The sequence below is a fragment of the Hyperolius riggenbachi genome, chromosome 3 (assembly GCF_040937935.1).
Source record: "Hyperolius riggenbachi isolate aHypRig1 chromosome 3, aHypRig1.pri, whole genome shotgun sequence".
Taxonomy (NCBI): domain Eukaryota; kingdom Metazoa; phylum Chordata; class Amphibia; order Anura; family Hyperoliidae; genus Hyperolius; species Hyperolius riggenbachi.
Window position 1 is genome coordinate 53,158,423 of NC_090648.1, and position 22,979 is coordinate 53,181,401.

General features: G+C 42.5%; 1 protein-coding gene across 1 annotated transcript in view; it reads right to left on the bottom strand.

Annotated features, from left to right (window-relative positions):
- Window positions 1-22,979, bottom strand: part of C3 (complement C3) — a 140,268-nt gene that overhangs the window by 89,305 nt on the left and 27,984 nt on the right. Inside the window, exons 10-15 of the mRNA XM_068274111.1 lie at window positions 21,320-21,435; window positions 18,299-18,445; window positions 12,139-12,342; window positions 9,039-9,230; window positions 6,390-6,551; window positions 137-266 (exon numbers count right to left, since the gene is read on the bottom strand). Coding sequence (XP_068130212.1) covers window positions 137-266; window positions 6,390-6,551; window positions 9,039-9,230; window positions 12,139-12,342; window positions 18,299-18,445; window positions 21,320-21,435 — 951 coding nt within the window. The remainder of the gene's footprint in view (window positions 1-136; window positions 267-6,389; window positions 6,552-9,038; window positions 9,231-12,138; window positions 12,343-18,298; window positions 18,446-21,319; window positions 21,436-22,979) is intronic.

Genomic DNA, 22,979 nt, shown 5'->3' on the forward strand with positions numbered 1-22,979 from the left:
GGTTGCTGGCTACTCTAATGGAAACTTCAGAATTTAATGAATGTTTAGAATTTCATTGATAACAATTCTCGGCAAGAGATCTGTTCATATATAGCAACACGAACACTGAGAGAAAACAAAGGAAGCTGGTAGTCACCTGATCTTTGTACTGTTGTCGTCTTTGTGCTTGATTGCAAAGCTAAACCAGCATCATAAAATACACCCATGTTGTCAGCACCACTTCCAGGTGTGCAGCCAATGTCTGACTTCTCTATTGAATCCCACACCTAAATAGATCAGAAATAAAAACACCATTAGCCTGTCAAACGTTTTAGGCTGCATGGTTCTGGGATGCACTGTGGGCTTGTAGTGGAGGACCAGAAAGATAAGAGTTCCTTAAAGTGTACTAGAGCTCAGGGAAATAAAAAGATTTATACATACCTGGGGCTTCCTTTAGCTCCATACGCTCTAGTTGCTCCCACACCACTGTCCTCAGTCTTCTGCAGCGCCGGTACCAGGTCCCCCTACTTCTGTCAGTCGGAGGCGGAGCCAGTCTGACGTAAGAGAAGTGCGTCCTTAACATCTCTCCCCAGCAGCTGCTGGAGAGATATGCAAAGAGCGCACTTCTCCTGCGTAGACTGGAAACGACTGACGGAAGTGCGGGGACCCGATACCGGCGCTGCAGAAGACTGAGGACAGTGGTGTGGGAGCAACTAGAGCGTATGGAGCTAAAGGAAGCCCCAGGTATGTATAAATCTTTTTATTTCCCTGACCTCTGAGTCCCTTTAATGCCTGCCATGGATAAACAAAAATTGTTATTAGGTGACATACAAGTGAAACTCGAAAAATTTGAATATCATGCAAAAGTTCATTTATTTCAGTAATTCAACATAAAAAGTGAAACTAATATACAAAATAGGAACCCCTTGCAGGTGTTTTGCATTAATTAGCTGATTAGAGGCTGACACTTTGAGCAGGCCCGGATTTACCTCACAGGAGCCTATAGGCACAGATGTCCTGGCACCTTAGACTTTGCCTTACTTAAACCTACAAAGCCCGAACTGCTGGCTGTCCTAGCTGTCATTTCTCCCTTACTTTCCTTGCTTGTAGCTACAGGTAGCTACAGGTGTTTCTTAGTGTTAGGTAGAGGGCCAGAGGTACCCTCAAAATTTAGTAGCTTGTTTTTGGCCCCATATATTAGGTAGCTAGAGGAACCTCAGTATTAAGTAGCTAATGGTCCCCTGACTGAAGAGAGATCTCATCAGTGGAATTCCAAGAGCATTTACACTCTCATCAGGACTCTGCATAGGGAAGGAAGGAAGAGGCGCTCGGGGAAGGGAGTGAGCCGCCTTTCCACCATCAGGCGCCTGTAGGCACATGCCTACAGTGCCTTATGGTAAATCCGGCCCTGCCTTTGAGCCTAGAATATTGAACATATTCCCGTGATTCTAATGGTTTGAGATTTTGGGGTTTTCATAACATAAGCCATAATCACCAAAATTCTAACAAATAAAGGCTTGAAATATCTTGCTTTGCATGCAATTATTTTATTTCATATATTAGTTTAACCTTTTAAGTTGAATTACTGAAATAGACTTTTGCACGATATTCAATTTTTTTTAGTTTCACCTGTAAGTTTGTCACCCCTGCCTAGGAGGACAGACTAAACCATGGCAAGGCTTATTGAAGGTTTAGTAGGTTTGCATGATTGGAGAAACATGAATACACCTATATCATTTATTATTTTTACATTTTATTATTTATTAATAAAATATTTTATTTATTTATTTTATTTTTTTATTAAAATAATCCAATTTTGATTCCCTCACTTTTCAATCAAACCCTTCACAGAACTTGTATAACGTGTAGTGAGTGTAAGCAATAAAAATATTAGTCTATGTACCTATTACAATTGGTCAATTTGTATCAGGAACAGTATAGAAAGGCCTCAATTCACTAAGCTTATCTCCTGTCTTTAATAACTCTTCTAGAGTTGTTACCATGGTGATAAGGCATGTAGTATTCAGGAAACATTTTACCTCAGGCAAACCTAAAGTTAACTCTTCTGTCTTTAAGTTAACTCTTTAATCCTAAAAATAACTCCAGAGTTAAAGACAGGCTGTTCATTAACTGCATGTGAAAATAACTACAGAGGAGGTAAATTAACTACGGAGGAGGTAACGTAAGGAATGAAGAGATAAGATTACTCTCTCACTGTGTGGAGGTAAGTTTTCTCTTGCCTTATTATCTCCAGCATGATCTTAGTGAATTGAGGCCAAAGTCTGTGTTGAAGTACGCATGAAAAAGGAACATCTAATTTTTTGAAGTAAACTATGATGCATTTCAGTGCCTTTTCATCTGTTAATGAAAAGTGTCATGCTTTTCACAATTTTCAGTGTTTCACATGATTCTTCTTTTTCTTTTTTTGTCTTCAAATTCACACTATTGATAATGAGGAAATGAGCTGAACATTGCATGTCTAAGGGCTGGAACCTACTAGAGTGATTTTTCGAGCGTTTAGGGAGCGTTTCAAAACGCTAGTAATATCCCTAAACGTTCAGCTAATGTTAATGGTTTGGCCAAATTCCACTGGAGCGATTATGATTAGCAAAATCTCAAACGCAGGACTTGCCGCATTTTCTGAGCATTAGCGTTTGCATTAATGTTATCGTTTCTGTAATGTAAAGTATATAAATTCTGCAGTCACTCATGACTCGCTATACCGAGCGATTTACGTTTTTAAATTACTGCACAGTGTAAAAAAAATTAAGATTACTTGAAAGGACCATTCAGAAACCGTTAAACGCTAATCGCTACACAAATGCTGTCAAAAAGTTTACACTTTTTAAAATAGCTATGAAAACGCCGGAAAACGCTCATGAAATTGCTTACAAAACGTTCATTAAAAACTCTAGAGATTGTGATTTCGATTTGTAGTGGGTTCCAGGCCTCAGAAAAAGTTTTCTATTGTCTAGATCCTAGTTTCTCAACGTGTGGTACACGTACCCCAGGGGGTACTTCTGATGGTTCCAGGGGGTACTCGGGCTTCATATATTAACCATGAATAACAAATTTAGAGTTTTAGAAAATGATAAATCTTATCTAAACACCACCAAATTAACATTATAGCTAATGAATAGCAATAGTAAATGCTTGGAAATTGTTTAGAACTAATTATTATGTACTATGATTAAATATATATTTGTCAGGGGGTACTTGTGATAATGTTTACTATTCTAGGGGGTACTTGGTGAGTACAGGGTTTTAATAGGGGTACATACCAATGAAATGTTGAGAAACACCGGTCTAGATGCTGAAAATATTAAGACTACATTTTCACTAGGACTAAAACATCCATTTTTTCAGAAAGCAAAATCGCATTTTGCCTGATAGCAATGCATTTTCTATTTACCATTTCCACTAAGTGCTTGCATGCGTGAAAAAAAAAAAAACTTACAGCCTGCAACATTTTTTTTTAAAATGATTGTCAATATGCTGGACAAAAAAAATGCATACAAATTTGCACAAAACAATGTGATCAATTAGAAAGATGAAAAAAATGGAGTAAAACTGACCCGTTAAGTGATACCCTAGATTCTTACAGTGAAGGGGTTGATTATCTTATATATATTTTTTTTAACTGATTTAAATGAAAATTTTAACAATGGGCTTGATTCAGTAAACGGTGCTAACCCATTTATCACGCCTAAAGACTTTGGGCGTGATAACTAGGGTGCTAACTGGGTTAGCACCGTTTACTAAATTCACATTACGTGCAAAATCCAGCGCGCAAAACTTTGCGTGCGCACAGCGCGGTGCATGCATAACGCCGCATTGAGGTACAACGAAAACGGCGCACCCGATGCGCCTATAAGGTCGCACGTGTTAGCACGCCTGTGAAAAGCCCTATATCACTCCTAAAGTTAGTTTAGGCGTGATAAATTTACATTGCGCGCAAAGTCCCAAGCAGGTGCATCTGGTGCGCCGTTTTCATCACACCGCGATGCGCCTTTCCACCACGCTGTGTGCACGCAAAGTCTTGCGCGCGGGACTTTGCACGCGATGTGAATTTAGTAAACAGTGCTAACCCAGTTAGCACCCTAATTATCACGCCCAAAGTCTTTAGGCGTGCTAAATGGGTTAGCACCGTTTACTGAATCAAGCCCACTGTATTGCTATCAATATTACTTGTGTGTGTGTGTGTGTGTGTGTGTGTGTGCGTGCGTGCGTGCGTGCGTGCGTGCGTGTGTTTGTGTGTGTTACTATTAGTCATTTTATTATTCGTGTTACATCCCACTTTTAGTATCTTGATTTTGCATGTTAAAGAGAAGCTGTCAGCCATACTATCTCAGAAAAAAAGCCACATATATCTATATATATAAAATCAGATATAAGGGTGTTGTGCAAAGCACTAACACCTAAGATTGCGTTAATACATACACTACACTCAAAACAAACAATTGTGAACCAGATCAAAAAGAAGGTAGAACATATATATGGAATATAAAGTTCATAAGAAAGTTCCATCCATTTAAGGTAAGTTCTTCCACAGCCGAATGAACAATATATGCAAGTACGTTCACCAACAGTGATGGCTGATTCCCAGTAACTGAGCAGATTGTGAAATACTCAGACCGGCCCATCTGGCACCAACTACCATGCCACACTCAAAATTATTTAGATCACCTTTCTTTCCCAATTCTGACATTCAGTTTGGAGTCCAGGAGATTGTCTTGACCAGGACCACACCCCTAAATGCATTGAAGCAACTGCCATGTGATTGGTTGATTAGATAATTGCATTCATGAGAAATTGAACAGGTGTTCCTAATAATCCTTTAGGTGAGTGTACAAATTATTGATGCCAAAGACCCCAAAGCTCACAAACTTGGTCATTGAGTGTTTGTGTGTAAGTGTTAGAAAAAGTGGGTGGAGCCAACACCAGCCAAATGCATATAATGAACAGAGGCACTAAAAGTAAAAAATTAGATTAAATGAGCTTAAAAACCAACTTAATTGGCAAAAATGAAGGAGGAAGTGGTGGTCTTACCTCCCTCAAGCGATCTGCACAAGGATTCAAGTTAAGCGCCTCTGTCTCTTCACAGAGGCGCTTAACTTGAATCCTTGTGCAGGTCGATTGATACTCCTCCCTGTATTGCCTGACGAAGTGGGATTGAGCCTGCAAAACACGTTGCAATTTTTTTTGAGTTTCTAATAATGTGTTTGACTGTCTGAATCGCAGTCGTTGTCGTGTCTGCTTGAGGGAGGTAAGACCACCAGTTCCTCCTTCATTTTTGCAAAGTAAGTTGGTTTTTAAGCTCATTTAATCTAATTTTATACTTTTGGCGCCTCTGTTCATTATATACAATTTCGAGTCCACCCTTGGTGGAGGGTTGCTACCCTTTTTTTCCTGTCTACAGAGAGAGACTTCTTAATCCTGAGTGGGGTCAGGATAATCTCCCCACCTGCCTTTACAGTGGTTGCCTGCTGGTGACCCTGACTTGTGAGTATCTAGCAATGCAAATTTATTGCCACCTTATCTAGTACGTATTACACTATTGGGGCTCTTGGTGTTCCCTGTTTTTACCAGCCAAATGCATACTGTACCCGGGCAACACCGGGTCATCAGCTAGTAAGGAGATTGATACTTGCTCTACTTACATAACATACTGTATGCATTTTGATTTTAGTGATTTTTCTATAGTAAAAGAGAGAAAATCCTTCTTAGGATTCTACATTTTAACTGTGTCTATCTTGAAGCCAATCCTGATGTCATTTCCTCCCTTACTCTCCTCTGCCTGATTGTGAATGCATTGCCCGCCCCCCACCCAGTCTTCAGACACTCCCACCCAGCTCTGCATCTGCAATAGAAAGTGCTTTGACTCAGCATGAAAAATATTGGCCAATCTGAAAGGAACAGAGGTGTGGCAGGAGAAACCAGGGGGGGAAGAGGCTTCAGCCGATAAGCTACATTAGTTAAGTCTGAGAGCAAAGTAAAGAAGCAAAAAAAGACAACCCAGCATGCCCTGCAACTTCTTTATGCGGAAATGCACCAAATAAGAGTAAACTGGGGAATGATCATTTATCAGCAAGAAAAGTAATAGTGATTTAAACTTTTGGATTGACTGGTTAGCATCCTTATTACTTGTTTATGAGATAACAATAAATAATTGATTTTATGTCTGACCGTTACACCTTAAATTATCTTTTTTTTTTCATCCAAGCAGATGTCTACTTTTCCCTTTTGGAGAAGATGTAAAAAAAAATTAAGAAAAATGTTTTTGAACATTTCCTTTAACATTGTTTTTAATAAATAATGTGTTATTGCAGATATTAACTCTATTTCTAGATGAGTACTGAAAGCCTATGCTTCATGTGTAACTCCTTAAGTTATTTCATGGTTCTTCTTACCTTGCTCTGGGAGATTTTGTTCTTGCTGTTCAGTACAAAGACACCTTTGTCCACAGCCACCAAACCCACATTCGCCTTGTGATCTCCTTTCAGCTTGAGCTTCATGGAAGAACCAGGAGTCTGAGCTTTATTGTCTCGTTCAGTGTTACCTGTTATCACCAACTGGATAATGACAAAAACAGCAGGTTGAATTTTATGGACGAATATATTTTTCTAATATACTATGTTCAGGCACGAGAGTGCCCAAGCAACCCCCTCTTTAAATTCTCATAAAAATGCCCCTTTGGCTGTAAACATTAAGCTCCGCCCCTGGCCGCAATAAGTTATGCCCCCTTCTACGCAGGAAGCCCCACCTACACCCACAGGAAGCTCCTCCCCATCCTGGATATTTTGGAATAAACAGGTGCCATACAGGAGTCCTAGTGTAACCGTCCCCACAGCTGTGTGGGAGCAGGTAAGATGGTGTCTCTCTGACAGCAGTGACCTCTCCCTCCCCCAGCATCCACAGTGACCTCTCCCTCAACCTTGCACCCACAGGGACTTCTCCCTCCACCACGTACCCATACTGACCTCTCCCCCCAGCATTAGCACTGCAGTGATAGTGCTTCCCCCCAGCACCCATATGACCCCCCTCCCCCAGCACCCACATTGACTTTTCCCTCCCCCAGCAGCACCCTTCCTGTCCCCAGCGAGGCCCCTTTTTTAAATTTGAGCACCCCACACTTAAGGACCCTCTGCATTGCCCCGTATTATGTTATTATGTTAGTAAGATGGCTGCATTGACACTTGGGGCTCAATTCACAAAAGGATGCTAACTAAAAGCTTTGGGCATGCTAACTAGGGTGTTAAGCAGTTAGCACGCACAAAGCTTTTATTGATCGTGCGCAAAGTTTAGCGCTGCGCGGTGCGTGTGAAACGTCGCACCGGGTGCAACTAAAACGTTGCACTGGGTGCCCCTAAAACGTTGCACCGGGTGCGCCCAAAATGTTGCACTGTGTGATCTTTTCTGGTGCACCGGGTGTGACGTTTTAGGGTGCACCCAGTGCGACATTTTAGTCACACCTGGTGCGACGTTTTGCTGCGCTTAAACTTTGCGCTCGCTAACTTAGCACACAAAACTTTGCGCGTCCTAGAGAGCTTAAGGCGTGCTAAGGGGCTTTTAGGCATGCTAACTAAGTTAGCACCCTTTTGTGAATCAAGCCCTTCAACTTTCACTTAAGCTGGCCATACACTGGCCCGATTTACCGCCGTTTCGACAGCAGATTCGATCACTGGGATCGAATCTGCTGCCAATCGTTCGCGTTACATGCCGAATTTCGATTCATTTTGTCCGATCCCGTCGATCGCGCCGTGTGGAAAATTACCGTCGTTCGCCCGCGGGTAAAGAGCGCATCGCTAGCGGCGTTCGAGTGCACGACGACCGACGCAATAGAGCCGCATACATTACCTGCTCCGCCGGCGCGACTGCCCCCGCTCGTCTCCGCTCTTCTCCGCTCTGGTCTCCGGCATGCCTTCACTTATTCCTGCCCGGCAGGAAGTTTAAACAGTAGAGGGCGCTCTACTGTTTAAACTTCCTGCCGGGCAGGAAGAAGTGAAGCATGCTGGAGGCGGAGACCAGAGCGGAGACGGAGAAGAGCGGAGAGAGACCCGGGAGTCGCGCCGGCGGAGCAAGTAATGTATGCGGCGGGGGGGGGGGGGGGGAGCGGCAGCAGCAGCACCACCACCACAACAGATTGTGAACGGTTTCAGGCTGAAATCGGTTCACAATCTGTTTGCAGTAAAGGTAGCCATACGATCCCTCTCTGATCAGATTCGATCAGATAGGGATCTGTCTGTTGGTCGAATCTGATGGCAAATCGACCAGTGTATGGCCACCTTAACTGATGAAACCGTCTAGAAGATATACTAAGTCAAAGCAAATAAGAAAGATACCATTATGTACATTAGCAGGTCCCCTTCCCCTAATCTATTGCAACACATTTTTTGCCATATACCTAGATGGATTGATCCTCCATCTGATGATGATATGTTCACAGCTGCCTGTTCAAATTATGCCATTCAGAAGGCCAAAAGGCACCATCTACTGCATCTACTTTGGGCTGGGAATTGGGTGGGGTTTCCCGGCTGCTGGTAATCATGACCCTGGTCGGTAGGTGGAGTTGCTGAGCTCTGGCTTATTAGGAATTACTCACAGATCACCATGTGTAATGCTTTGCAAATAATAATGCTAGTGTGATACTTCAGTAAGTTCAATAACTATTAATTACTTCTATCTGAGATTTTATTTCATGATTAAGCATTACCAATGTAGATTTAATGTTTTATTGTCTCTGCTCAATGGCAGTATATTAAGTGTCCCAGAGCTAAAATACATGGACTATTGGCCGTTTTTATCTATCTCCTGCTTTCAGAAGCACTTCTCTGCCAAGAAAGTGTTTTATGGCTTTAATTCCTTTCAGTGAGGATTATGCTATAATTTGACAAGGACCGACAAGAGAGAAACTGTCCCTTGCATGCCTAAAGGTCAACTATTTTAGGTAGTGAATGAATAAAAGAAACAGAGCCTCGTTATAAATATGTTTGGCACTGTACATACATATGTTTATTTCATCCAATGTCACCTATGATACACTTTATACATATACTTACTGTCCCCATGCAGTCATCGGTTACATCAACCCAAATAGAGTCAGACACAATCTCATTATTTATGATGTAATATGCTATGATACGGAATGATGGAATGAAGTCCTCTGTGATAGGGAGGGACATGGTCACCAGTCCTTGACCTGCAAACCGTTGTTGTCTGCTGGCTCTTAAAATTCTTCCTTTACTCATGATCTGAGGGGAAAGAAAACACATGGTGAAAATTGGACACATGCCTAATATATTTCATTAAACATCAGGGCCAGATTTACAGCTCAGAGGCCTATAGGCACAGGCTTTCTGGCGCCCTAAACTCCGCCCCTGAACACAGGCCACACCCCAAGTAAATACTGAACTCTAATCCCTTCCTTATGTCACTAACTGTTCTTGCATTCCTGCCTCATATCCTAGATGAGGCAAGGATTAGGGTGTAAGTGCCTGAGGTTAGTGATATTAGGCAGTAATTAGGTTGTAAGCTCCTACATTCAGTAATCTGAGATGGTGGCGCCTGTAGGCACATGCCTACAATGCCTTATGGAAAATCCAGCCCTGGTAAATATAGTGAAGAGTGCAAATTTTGTTACAAACCAAAGACTCCAAAGTCATTTTCACATTGAAAATGGCATTTTTGATTTCGAGAAAACAATTGTGAAGATACATAGTATTTTCGCAATTTGGCAAAATTTATGAAAATGAAAACATTACTTTTAATGGGAAAACACAAAAAATCAATTATTTTAGTACAAAATGCGAAAAATTGTTTCAGGGTGAAAAAGCGAAAAATAATTGATTTTTGTGTGAAAATTTGTGATAAATGTGAAAAATTATAAAATTATTTTCATTGGCATCTTCGCTAAAAAGTCGAATCTATCGTTATTTTTTCGGAAATTCATGAGAAAGGAATATCGGCATTTTCCCTCATCACTGAAAATAAGTTTCCTCTGATTCAGATTAGTCTAAATTCAGGCTGCCAGGGGTGTCACTACAGTGGACCAGCCGGGTCCCTGCGACCACAGGGGAGCCCAGAGCTGTAAGAGGAACACTCCTACCGCTTCACTCGCTGCATTAAAAGGAGTCCATCCATCAGATCAGGTGTTTTATGGATACACTTGTTACGTAGTTATTTGGGTTGAAAAAAGACATATGTCCATCAAGTTCAACCAGAAAATAAAGTACAACTCCAGATCATCCAAAGGAAGGCGAAAACCCTTACAAGGCATGGTCCAATTAGCCCCAAAAGGGAGAAAAATCATTCCCGACTTCAGATGGCAATCAGATAAAATCCCTGGATCAACACCTCTTGGCATTACCTAGTAATTATAGCCATGGATGTCTTTCAACGCAAGGAAAGCATCTAAAATGTAGCATCTTTAAATGCAGGTATAGAATTTGCCATAACTACTTCCTGTGGCAATGCATTCCACATCTTAATCACTCTTACTGTAAAGAACCCTTTCCTAAATAAATGACTACAACCTTTTTCCTCCATGCGCAGATCATGTCCTCTAGTCCTTTGTGAAAGCCTTGGGGCAAAAAGATCATCTGCCAAGCTTTTATATTGACTTCTGATGTATTTATACATGTTAGTTAAATCCCCTCTAAGGCCTCTTTTCTCCAGACTTCATTTGAAATTCGAATTTGAGTAGGTGACGACTCAAAAGCTCATCCCTACTGATGAGTAAGGATTCTCATTCAGATTTCGCGGAACTGGAAATGGGCATTTCTGATCATCCTTTTGATGTGTCAGAGAGGAAGGTCATAATCTGTTCATGCCAGGAATTGAGCAGGAATACCAAAAATCTAAGTACTGTATGGTCTGCTTTACTAACGCGATCATGGTGGTAATAATCTGATACTGATGTAACTGGCCCGATTTTTTATTCTTGCAACTGGCACGTGCTGGAGACAAGTTTCACACCTTATGTAAATTCTAATGCCTAAGAAGAGAGTATAATTTATTAGAGCAAGAAGTTTTGAATCAAGGTGATATCCAGCCAGGGCCGGAGGTGCAGTTAAGACAAGGGGACAAGGGGGGAGGGCAATGGCCCCCAGGCCCAAGAGTCCGTAGGGGCCCCCAAGCATCTCCTTTTTTTACCCCACTAATAATTATATTATTTTGTCAGCTGGCAACTGGGCACTGCGGCCACAGCGTATGTGGGACTGTGTGGTCCGGTGGTGGTGAAGATGAGGTGGCAGCTCAGCAGGCAGGGGAGGAAAGCAGAGATACATACTTTACCTGCCTCTGCCGGCATCATAGTTACCATGGTTTCCATCCTGTCTGCTGGACAACAGCACCACTCTCCCTGGTGTGATGTCACATGCCTGCGTCATGTCGGAGAGAGTGCCACTGTGGTCCAGCAGAAGGGAAGAAAACCATGGTATCCACGATGCCGGTGAAAGCAGGTAAAGTATGTATACCTTCCTCCCTCCCCTGCCTGCTGGACTGCCACCTCACCTCCACCACCACTGCACCACACAGTGAGTGCAGAATTCAGATGTTGAGGGCTGCTATTAGGGAAGAGGAGGGTTTGGGGGGGGGGGGCAGCAGCTACCTCTGGGGCCCAGGGAGCTGACTTTCCTGGGTGGGTGTGGAGGCCCCCCAAGATACCCTTTTTTAGCTGAATTAAAAGAAAAGAAGTAAGCTTTAGGCTAGTAGGCCTTCCTCAGAATCTATTCCCGTAGAATGACCAAATGTTTGAATGGTTCAAAACTTAGTGCTTTAACCACTTATGCCCTTTACGGCAGTATATCTACACCCTGCAGGACTTCAGTTCCTGCCCGGGGGCGTAGATATACGTTTATTGCCGCGAAAGGACGCCACTCGCCCTCGCTCCCGAACGGGTACTTGATGCTGCACCATTAGGATAAAATAATTATTAGCAAAATGTACCATCCAAAGGAAGCCTAATTTGTGGCAAAAAAAACAAGATACAGATCATTTTATTGTGCTAAGTAGTGATAAAGTTATTGGCAAATAAATGGAAGGAGCACTGAAAGGTACAGAATGGAAAAAAAACCCTCAGTAGTGAAATGGTTAACTGATGGCTAACAAAGTACAACACTTTACTGCTACTTGAATGTATGATGAGAACGGTTTGGTTACCAAGTAGGTGAAGTGCTGGATTTGGTTCTCCATTGCCTGGTTGGTCACTTTGATGTTAAAGTTAACGTTAAGATTCTCTCTAGGTTTGACCTCAGAGGCGGTGATACCAATATGCAGAAAGTTTCCAGTGGAGCGATATGGTATTGCCGTCATCGTGGCAGACGCCTGTCTCTCGACTTTCAGTTCTGGGTGATCTGTTTTTACCTGCAAACCAAAAAGAAGGTACATCACTTATGGTTTTTATTTTTGAATTGGCTTCACAGGAATGTTATATAGTTCCCTACAAACGAGTCAAGTTACGGTCAAGTCAAGTTGGTACTTTGAAATGTTGGATTTCATATGCTAAAAGGTCCAACACCAACAGGTTCCTTGTTGAAGGTGTGTAATCCTTTGGAACTTTCTTCTTAGAGGTAAGAGGCCTTCTCCTGGCCACCCTTCCAAACAAGCCATACTTTTTAGTCTTTTTTTTTGCATGTACAAGGAAAGTTAGTCTTTCTTCCACCTACAGAGCGGTAGTAAAACCACCGGTCAGTCTTACTACCTCTCACAAAGTGAACGTAAAGTTTTATATAGATCTTCAAATGCTGAAACCTGAGTAATTCTCCTTTGGTGCTGGCTCGCATAGCAATTGTTGCTTTTTCTTCATTGTGGGTCTCCTTCTGTTACATCTGCTTATGGCAGCATAGGGACAGGCTGGCAGTGTATCTTTTTAGTACGCCCCACCACACTTCTGCAGGCCGTTTTCCACCTGGCTTGGAGGATTACTCAGACTTCATCTTATGAAGATCTATATAGAACTTTTTGTACTTTGCATGAGGCGATAAGACCTAAATTTTCTTGCATGTGTGATACTCTTGATGGATTGTTCCATGTACCCCCAGCTATGTTGCTTCCGTTTTCTGCTTGATTACTTTTTTTTAATTTTACTACCATTAACTTTAGACTTTAACATGCTATCTAAGGTCTGTACAGCCTAAGATGAAACTCATGTTTTTTTTTCTCTGTGAGCATTTCATAGTATTCATATTCACCTCGGGGTACATTTACTTGGGCCTTAAAATTTCAGGAAATACATTTCAATTGAATACAAAAAGGATGGGGGGAGGAAGAACAACCGAGAGGGTACTCTGGTGTAGTAATAATAATCTGAACATTTGTATAGCACTTTTTTTCTCTCAGACTCAAAGTGCTCAAGAGCTTCAGCCACTGGGAGGTGCTCAGGAGGCCACCCTGCAGTGTTTGAGTGTCTTGCCTTGAACTCCTTACTGAATAGGTACTGACACGAGATACATGATTTGAACCCTGGTTTCCCACATCAAAGGCAGTGCCCTTAACCAGTACTCCATACAGCCACTAGCATGCAAAGTATTGAAGATAAAGACATACAGTTGAAATAATACTCACAAATGTGGGTTACTGCTATGGACTCTTTCACACTAGAGCCCTTTTCCTGCGTTTTAACCAAGGTAAAATGAAAGTCCATAGACTTTCATTTCACCTTTCACACCCGACGCTGCGTTTCGGTGTGTTGCGGTTCAATGCAGCGGGGAGTGTTGAACCGCTGGGCGCTGGCGTTTTCCTGTCAGGTGAATAATAGCTACCGCCGCTGATTGCATCCCACCACAGCTTCCTTGTGACATGCCGCAGGCCATTCAACGCATGCAGGAGAGTGTCTCCTGCACGTGTTGTCTAATGTGAAAGAGCCCTTAGGCAGCCACTGTAATTGCAGGTAGAGTTGGGCCGAACGGTTCGCCGGCGAACGTGGTTCGCGCGAACTTAGGTGGTTCGCGTGCGGGTACCGCACGCGAACGTTTTGCGGAAGAAGTTCGGTTCGCCCCATAATGCACCTGAGGGTCAACTTTGACCCTCTACATCACAGTCAGCAGGCCCAGTGTAGCCAATTAGGCTACACTAGCCCCTGGAGCCCCACCCCCCTTATATAAGGCAGGCAGCGGCGGCCATTATGGCCACTCGTGTGCCTGCATTAGTGAGAGTAGGGCGAGCTGCTGCAGTCTCTCATATAGGGAAAGATTAGTTAGGCTTAACTTCTTCCTGGCTGCATACCTGTTCTGTTCAGTGAGCCCTCAGCCCACTGCATACCTGTACTGTGATCCTGCCACTGCATACCTGTTCAGTGATCCTGCCACTGCATACCTGTTCTGTGAACCCACCCACCACCACTGCATACCTGTTCAGTGATCCTGCCACTGCATACCTGTTCTGTGAACCCACCACTGCATACTTGTTCTGTGAACCCACCCACCACTGCATACCTGTTCAGTGATCCTGCTGCCACTGCATACCTGTTCTGTGAACCCACCACTGCATACCTGTTCTGTGAACCCACCCACCACTGCATACCTGTTCAGTGATCCTGCTGCCACTGCATACCTGTTCTGTGAACCCACCACTGCATACCTGTTCTGTGAACCCACCACTGCATACCTGTTCAGTGAACCTGCCACTGCATACCTGTTCTGTTCAGTGGACCCGCCACTGTATACCTGTTTAGTGAACCCGCCACTGCATACCTGTTCTGTTCAGTGGAGTTTGATGTGTCAGTGTGAAGCAGTACCTTAATTACACTACCTGATTGATGTATACACATGCAAGATGTTTTAAAGCACTTTAGGCCTGTCATTTAGCATTCAATGTGATTTCTGCCCTTAAAACGCTGCTTTTCGTCAAATCCAGATTTTTCCCGGGGACTTTTGGCGTGTATCCCACTCCGCCATGCCCCCCTCCAGGTGTTAGACCCCTTGAAACATCTTTTCCATCACTTTTGTGGCCAGCATAATTATTTTTTTTTTCAAAGTTCGCATCCCCATTGAAGTCTATTGCGGTTCGCGAACTTTAACGCGAACCGAACCTTCCGCGGAAGTTCGCGAACCCGGTTCGCGAACCTAAAATCGGAGGTTCGGCCCAACTCTAATTGCAGGTAACCCACTCGGGTTAAGAAGTCGCTCTCTGTAGTAGCAAGAAAGGGTGACACCCCTCCACCAAGGGTGGGCAATAACTAGACTGATTTGGGATGAACAGAGGCTCCAAAGAAGAATAAAATATACCAAAAACAGTTTGAAAATGGGTGACAGTGGTGGACTTACCTCCCAACAGATGACAAAATAGGTCCACATAGAACAAACAATATGTTATTAGAATTTGCTGCACTTTTTTTGCTAGCAACAAAACTGTTTTTAGTATACTTTATTCTTCTTTTGCACCTCTGTTCATTCCAAATAAGACAACATTTCATCCGAGCTCAGATTATCATTTTGGAATTCATGGACAAATACTAATTGCAGCCTGGGCTGATTGTTTATCTGCAGATGTTCTGGTTGAGTAAGATCCCTCCTTGCTTTGGAATGTCCTGTTTAATGTTTCGTTGCTAGCTTCAACCTGTGTCGAGCTGCAAAGCTTTGTACAATATTGTGCGAGTCTCTTTGAAAGTGTAATTTTTTTTTCTATACATAAGCATGATTCTACTTTTTTTGGAATAATAACTATTGAGAAGTGGACTTTCCAAACAGATTATTATTATCATTTATTGTATTTATAAAGCACCAACATTTTACGCAGCACTGGACAATAAATAGGGATACATGCATTATAACAAGGGGTGACAGACAGAGAGGTAGCAAACGGTTATACAATATAGCACAAGGTTATACATGCAATCAGGGTATAAAATGCATTTTACAGAGACCCGGCAACAAGTCCGAGTTAGTCCATGAGAAGGGTGTCATTGTTGGGGTAGCAAAATTAAGAAGGACACACTAAGGGAGGGGGGCTGCCGAAGGCTTACAATCTAAAGGGTGGGGGAGGGACAAGGATAAGGTAGGTCTGTGGAGAAGGTGGTTGACTGAGAGAGTTAGAGTGTGGTAGATGTGGGGTAGGCCATTTTAAATAAATGTGTTTTGAGGGCTCGCTTGAAGGTGTTGAAGGAAGGAGCGAGTCTGAGGGGGAGTAGAAGGGAGTTCCATAGGGTGGGGGCAGCTCTTAAAAATTCTTGTAGGCATGTCTGGGATTGAGAAATGCGTGGGGAGGTCAGGCGGAGATCATTGGAGGTCCGGAGGGGGCGAGCAGATATATATTTGTTGACGCGCTTAGAAATGTAGGTTAGGCAGGTCTTGTGCACAGATCTGTAGGTAAGGCACAGAACCTTAAAGATGATCCTTAAAGGAGTCATCAGGCAATATATAGAAAATAAGTGCTACATAGCGGGGGCTTCCTCCAGCCCCAAGCTCCCAGCATGTCCCTTGCCACAGCTCTGCAGTCAGCCCTTCATCGCAGCTCCGTCCCGGTCCCTGGCGATGACGTCATGGCGACCTCCAGGAGCCGACTGTGCAGGCGCATTGCCTGGAGGTCGCCTTGACATCATCGCCGGGGAACGGGACGGAGCTGCGGCGAATGGGTGCGGAGAGAGCTGCAGCGAGGGACATGCTGGGAGCTTGGAGCTGGAGGAAGCCCCTGGTAAGTAGCACTTATTTTCTGTATATTGCCTGATGACTCCTTTAAGCAGATGTACAGATCTGAAGGATCGGAATGCTACTGTGTTAAATTATATAATTAAAGTGGAATTATACTCCCAGAACTAAAATTTCAGTAATTACTCTTTGTTACATTAACCTATTCGGGGCCGCTTGTAGTAAAACGTATGCTGCACTTGTGGCTGTTCTAGCCTGATGCGGCGTAGGATTTACACCGGCCACCGTTTCTGTACCCGACGCGATCGTGTGCACCTGAGAGGGGAGATTAAGCTGTCAAATGACAGTTGACATTTCCCCTCAGTGATCAGAAGCTATTGCGTATGGCTTCTGATCAGTGGCATAGCTAAGAAGCTATGGGCCCAGGTGCGAGTTTCACACTGGGTCCCCCAAGCACTCTATACATAACAAGTGATACTGCACACCAAAACCTGCCAGGGACAACCACAGGGTCAGAGGTGCAAGAAAGGGATGGGGAACAGTTTGTTAAGGATTACAGGGGGGGGGAGCATCTGGCTGCAGGTGGGGCACCATGAACAGCAAGTCAAACTTGGGATCTGCATGCGCTAATATGCATGCAAAAGTTTGTGCGTGCAAAGTTTAGCACTGGGCAGTGCGCACGAAACGTCGCACCAGTGCACGCGAAACATCGCCTGATAAGCTTATTTTTCACGTGAACAGTGCGACGTTTCAACCACACCGTGTGACGTTTCGCATGCACCAAAGAGCACGCAATCAGTAACAGCTTTTCCCATGCAAACTTCTTAGCAGCACCCTAGTTTGCACGTGCAAAGCTTTTAGGCGTGATAACTGAGGTAGCACACTTCAGTGAATCAAGCCCATTACATGCAAAGCAAGATATTTCAAGCCTTTGTTTTAATAATTTTGATGATTATGGTTTACAGCTTATGGAACCCCAAAATAAAATTCTCTGATCATTAGAATATTGTGAAAATGTTCAATATTCTAGGCTGAAAGTGACAGACTCTAACCAGCTAATTCATCCAAAACATCTGCAAGGGGTTCCTATTTCATATATTAGTCTCACGTCTTATGTTGAATTACTGAAATAAATGGACTTTTTTGCACAAGATTCTAATGTTTCAAGTTTCACCTTTATTAAAAGGAAAAAGTGGGTGCTTTTGATTAGGATTCAAGTGAGAGGTCTTCTTGATATGGACCTCTAATAACTTTAGCAGCTTGTGTAGTTTGTGAGGTGGTAGCACTTACTGATTCGTCAAACCTTTGATCATAAGGGTGGACAAGAAAAGCATGCTAGCACTACAAGCAGAGATAGGCTTGTGAGAACTTTTATACACATGGAAAGATATGCTTGTGGGTCAACTGCATTGTCAAGTGTCCTTTAACCTCTATGGTCAATATGACATTGCCTAAATCTCTAATTATGATCAGTACAATTCATGTAAGTTCTCTGGAGAACAGTGAAGAACTGTGGACATCATACATGATCCTTCAAACCTGCACGGCAGGAATTGCTGAAAAGCCTGTGTGCATGTTCATTCAGGTTGATTTTTTTTTACATATCCAGGTTTGCTCCACTTAGGTTCTCTACTGTTCTTCAACCCTTACAAATCAAAATGATCTAATGCTCTGAGATGTGGCGTAACATCCTTCATACCAAACTTTCCCACAGCATACGGTAATATATCACTTACATTTATTGGTAGACGGTCAGCGTTAGCAAGTGTGTTCACGGTCAGCCTTGCGGTTCCATCAGGTCCAGTTAAACCTTGTACATTTCCAGGATTAGCCACTACTTTGATACGGTTAGCCGGAGAACCATCTGGGTTTGTGACAAACACCTGAGGAATAGGAAGGAAGGTAAGCATGGTGATTGCGGTTAACATTCTTGTTTTGCAGTAATAGTGTTTATTTTCTCAACAGGCTCCAGTCCAGAACACTATCTTTGTGGAACTTGTAGTAGGCTCTTTCCGTGTCTTCATAGGTTTCCTCCTACAACACACTGATAGATTGGCTTCCCTAAACTAGACTAGGAGAAGGACATTCGATCTTGAGCTTTTCCATATCCCTCCATATCCTTCTCTCTTCAGGTTCCCTGATAATTTAAAAAATGTTGAATTAACTGATCTAACAATGACGAAATGATTGGATTTTTTTATTGTGGCAAACTCATGAAAATAACCTGTTTTAACACCTAATGAATGAATATGGTGAAAAGGTAAACCAAAAATACATCACAAAATCGACCTACAGCACTTCAAGGACCGTTGGCATAAAAAAAGGTTTACAATTTAAAATACTGCTATACATTTCTTCCAGAGTAAAATGCACTTTACATTACTTTTTTATACTAAGTTGCTTTATAGGTTGGTAGTAAGAATCTGCCACATCTGACAGATGTTAGACTAGTCCAGTTTCTCAGGGGGGGAATTCTCATGGTTTTCTTAACTTTGAAAAGTACTCAGTTGTTCTGTCCAACTGCCAAAATACTGTGCAAATCAGTAGGGAGGTTGACCAGCATCTTTAGATAGAGTAAGTGCTTTTGTAAAGAATAAAGGAATCTCACATGAGGAAATGGACTAGTCCAAATGCTGTCAAATCTATCAGATTTTTACTACATTCAAGTGACAGAACCCTAAAAGGTAATGTATAGGGCATTTTTACTCTTGGAGAATTGTATGTCTTATACATACTTACTGTATACGTGTACTCATGTGTTTACATGTATTTTACAATTTTTTTTGATAGTGATCCATTAAAGGAAGGATCCACTGTTAATACCACATGGGGCCCTTTAGAAGTTTTGTGGAGTCCATGCCTCATCACAATAGTCACAGTAGATCTGACAACTGACCAAAAAAGGGAATATAACAATGCATCATTCTGTCATATTTGCAGTTTACAAACCACACTCTGTAATTTAAACTATATAACAGAACAGAGCTAATGACTCTTTGAACTTTCCTGCAGTAAAACCTTATCTCAAGCTGTCTCTCACAATTTCTTAGTTGTTAAAGTGCTTCAGAAAGCAGGTCTGTCTTTGACCCAAGTTGGGTCGATTAGCTCAGAGAAGCTCTTCTGCATGGATAACAACTGAAGCTTTTTAACTCTTAACGTACTGGAAAACAATATGAGAGGTAGCAAGAAAAAAGGGCGCCAGGCTGAGGCTGGACGAAAAGGACGCTGCCAAAGACTTTAATGCAATTATCATTAAGACAGCGAAAAAAGCAGAAAGAAGGGCGCCATGATAAATATCATTAACAACATGAGAACATTAAAGTTTTTGAAGTATGTTATCGTTTTAGAAGCTTGCAACGTTAAGGTTTAATCATATTATTTTATTTGCATGTACAGATTTTACGTTATCAAAGATATTATCGTTTCTATGTGTAAAAGGGTGTTTCTGCAGAGGGAGTGGTTAGGGTTAGGCAACACCAGGGGGAGTGGTTAGGGTTAGGCAACACCAGGGGGAGTGGTTAGGGTTAGGCAACACCAGGGGGAGTGGTTAGGGTTAGGCAACACCAGGGGGAGTGGTTAGGGTTAGGCAACACCAGGGGGAGTGGTTAGGGTTAGGCAACACCGGGGGGAGTGGTTAGGGTTAGGCAACACCGGGGGGAGTGGTTAGGGTTAGGCAACACAAGGGGGAGTGGTTAGGGTTAAGCTGGCCACTAACGGTCCAATTTCTAGCAAAAAATTGTTCGAGCGATCAGAAATTCTGATCGGATTGGTTGTAAATAATCTCCATTGGTGGACACAATCGATTATGAAGTGAAAAATATGTCGCCCGAATCAATTTTCGTCGAACGAAAAATTGGATTTTCTTGGTGGTCATGATAGATAGGAAGCAATGATTGGTTAGTTGATGGTGTAGTGAACAATTTTGATGAACAATCGAATGATTTTTCCCTAGAAATTGGAACATTAGTGGCCACCCTTAGGCACAACTCAGGGATTTTATCTGATTGCCATCTGGAGTCGGGAAGGAATTTTTCCCTTTTGGGGCTAATTGGACCATGCCTTGTAAGGGTTTTTTCGCCTTCCTCTGGATCAACAGGGATATGTGAGGGAGCAGGCTGGAGTTGTACTTTGTACTGGTTAAACTCGATGGACGTATGTCTTTTTTTCAACCAAAATAACTATATAACTATGTAACTATGTTAGTTTTAGGCAACACCAGGGGGAGTGGTTAGGGTTAGGCAACACCAGGGGGAGTGGTTAGGGTTAGGCACCACCAGGGGGTCATTAGGATTAGGCAGGCACTACCGGGGGGTTAGGGTTAGGCACCACCTGGGGGGTAGTTAGGGTTAGGATCCACCTAGGGAGGGTTCTGTGTGAGAGTAGGGTTGGGTTAAGCTGTATTATTGAATTGCGTAACAATTTTTAACCTTAATATTTTTTTGTAATTATTTTCAGTCTGTTTTAAGTATTTATTGTTAATCAAGTTTGACAACAAATTTGGTATCCACCGGCGCCATTTCATTATCCAGCCGCGCCCTTTTTACATGGCGCCCTTTTTTCATGCACGCATATGAGACTGTTTTCTTTGCTACTAATGTTCTAGTTCTTAGCTGATCTACACATACAATGCATTATCTCATACGTTTTTTTTCACTTCAGGTTTGCTTTACATAATGACCACATTGGAATTCCAAGCGTCTCATTTCCTACGTGTTATCAGCATATTTTACAAGAAGAGAAGCTGCAGTATATCATACCATTAAGTCAAAGGGCATCCCAGGCTTGAAATACTTGGATGTTTTAGTGAAGAGGATTTTGTATGGCCACTTCACAATGTAGATATTGTCTAATTCTCCCTCCACCATTTCACTGCCTAAAAGAGAGATAGAAAAGAGTTAAAGATAACATTGTCCCAGGATTGAACATCATTCCAATCAATAGCTGATACCCTCTTTCCCACAAGAAATATTTCCCTTTTTTCAAATAGATCATCGGGGGGAGGGGTAGTGTCTGTGTGGCTGATATTGTGGTGAAACCCCTCCCACAGTGTGATGTCATGACCTTGGTCCTGAAAGTTTGCTATCTGTGAACCTCATTGCATTGTGGGAAATAATGCCTTTTTTTCCAACTGCCAAGCAAGCAATATCTTCGTCTTCGTCAGTAATGAACATTCAGTACAGATCACCTGGCAGGACTAAAAATATCTTTTAAATAGACTGTTGCACTTTGTTCTGTAAGCACCTGAAAAAGACCTTGTGGTCGAAACGTTGTGCTCTGCACTGTGGTATTTGCAATAAACCGGCCAGGGGGCCTTAAATCCAGGTGAGACCCAGTCCTTTTTGTTCTTGTACTGATGTTACCCTATGGTGGATGAGGGTTTTGACTGGTTGACTCCCTGGTGCTGTACACGTCGGGTTGCAGGCAGCGCTGAGACTTTTGCAATTTTCCAGGACTAAAAAGATCACCACCAGTTATACATTTTAAAATGTAAGTCAGGGAGAGGAAAGATTTTACAATTGGCAAACCTTGACTAAATAATCTATAAATACATTTTGTAAATTAAAAAAAAAAGCAATTTTATTATGTTATTTTCACTACATTTTCTCTTTAAAGGTAGTTTACTGGTAGGGATGGTCGGAAATGCCAATTTCCGATTCCGCGGTAAATCCGCATTCCGCCATTGCCAAATACCGATTCTGCTTTCCGCTACCAATTTCCGCATTCCGATGCGGAATTTCCGCCGGAAATCGCGGAAATTCGCCCGACATTAACATTGATTTTCTCAAAAACTATAAGGTCTTTTTGAAAACTTTTTTTGCGTCTTGTTCAGGAGATTCTGTTTAACAAATCCTGAAAATTTGTTGTTTCTAGGACTTACGGGGGCTTTGCTATTAACCGCTAAAGTCGGCGGATTTTTACTGTAATGTAAATGCAGAAAATAGGCAGATGCAGATTTTCTGCATTTTACATTACAGTAAAAATCCGCCGATTTTAGCGGTTAATAGCAAAGCCCCCATAAGTCCTAGAAGCACCAAATTTGCAGGGTTTATTAAACAGAATCTCCTGAACAAGATGCAAAAAACAGTTTTCAAAAAGAGATTATAGTTTTTGAGAAAATCGATGTTAAAGTCGGGCGGAATTTCCGCGATTTCCGGCGGAAATTCCGCTATTTCCGGCGGAAATCAGCCTAATGTATTTGCATTACCGATTTCCGCATTCCGATGCGGAAATGCAATTTCCAATCGGAATTTCGGAAATTGCATTTCCGTGGAATACGAATGAGCATCCCTATTTACTGGTAGTCTGAAAATAACTCCTTGGGAAAAAAAGATAAAAGTAATAGAATATTGACAAATGTCTCTTAGCCTTCCATTCCCTCAAAACATATGGAGCTGACCAGTATTTCTGTAGTGCTTG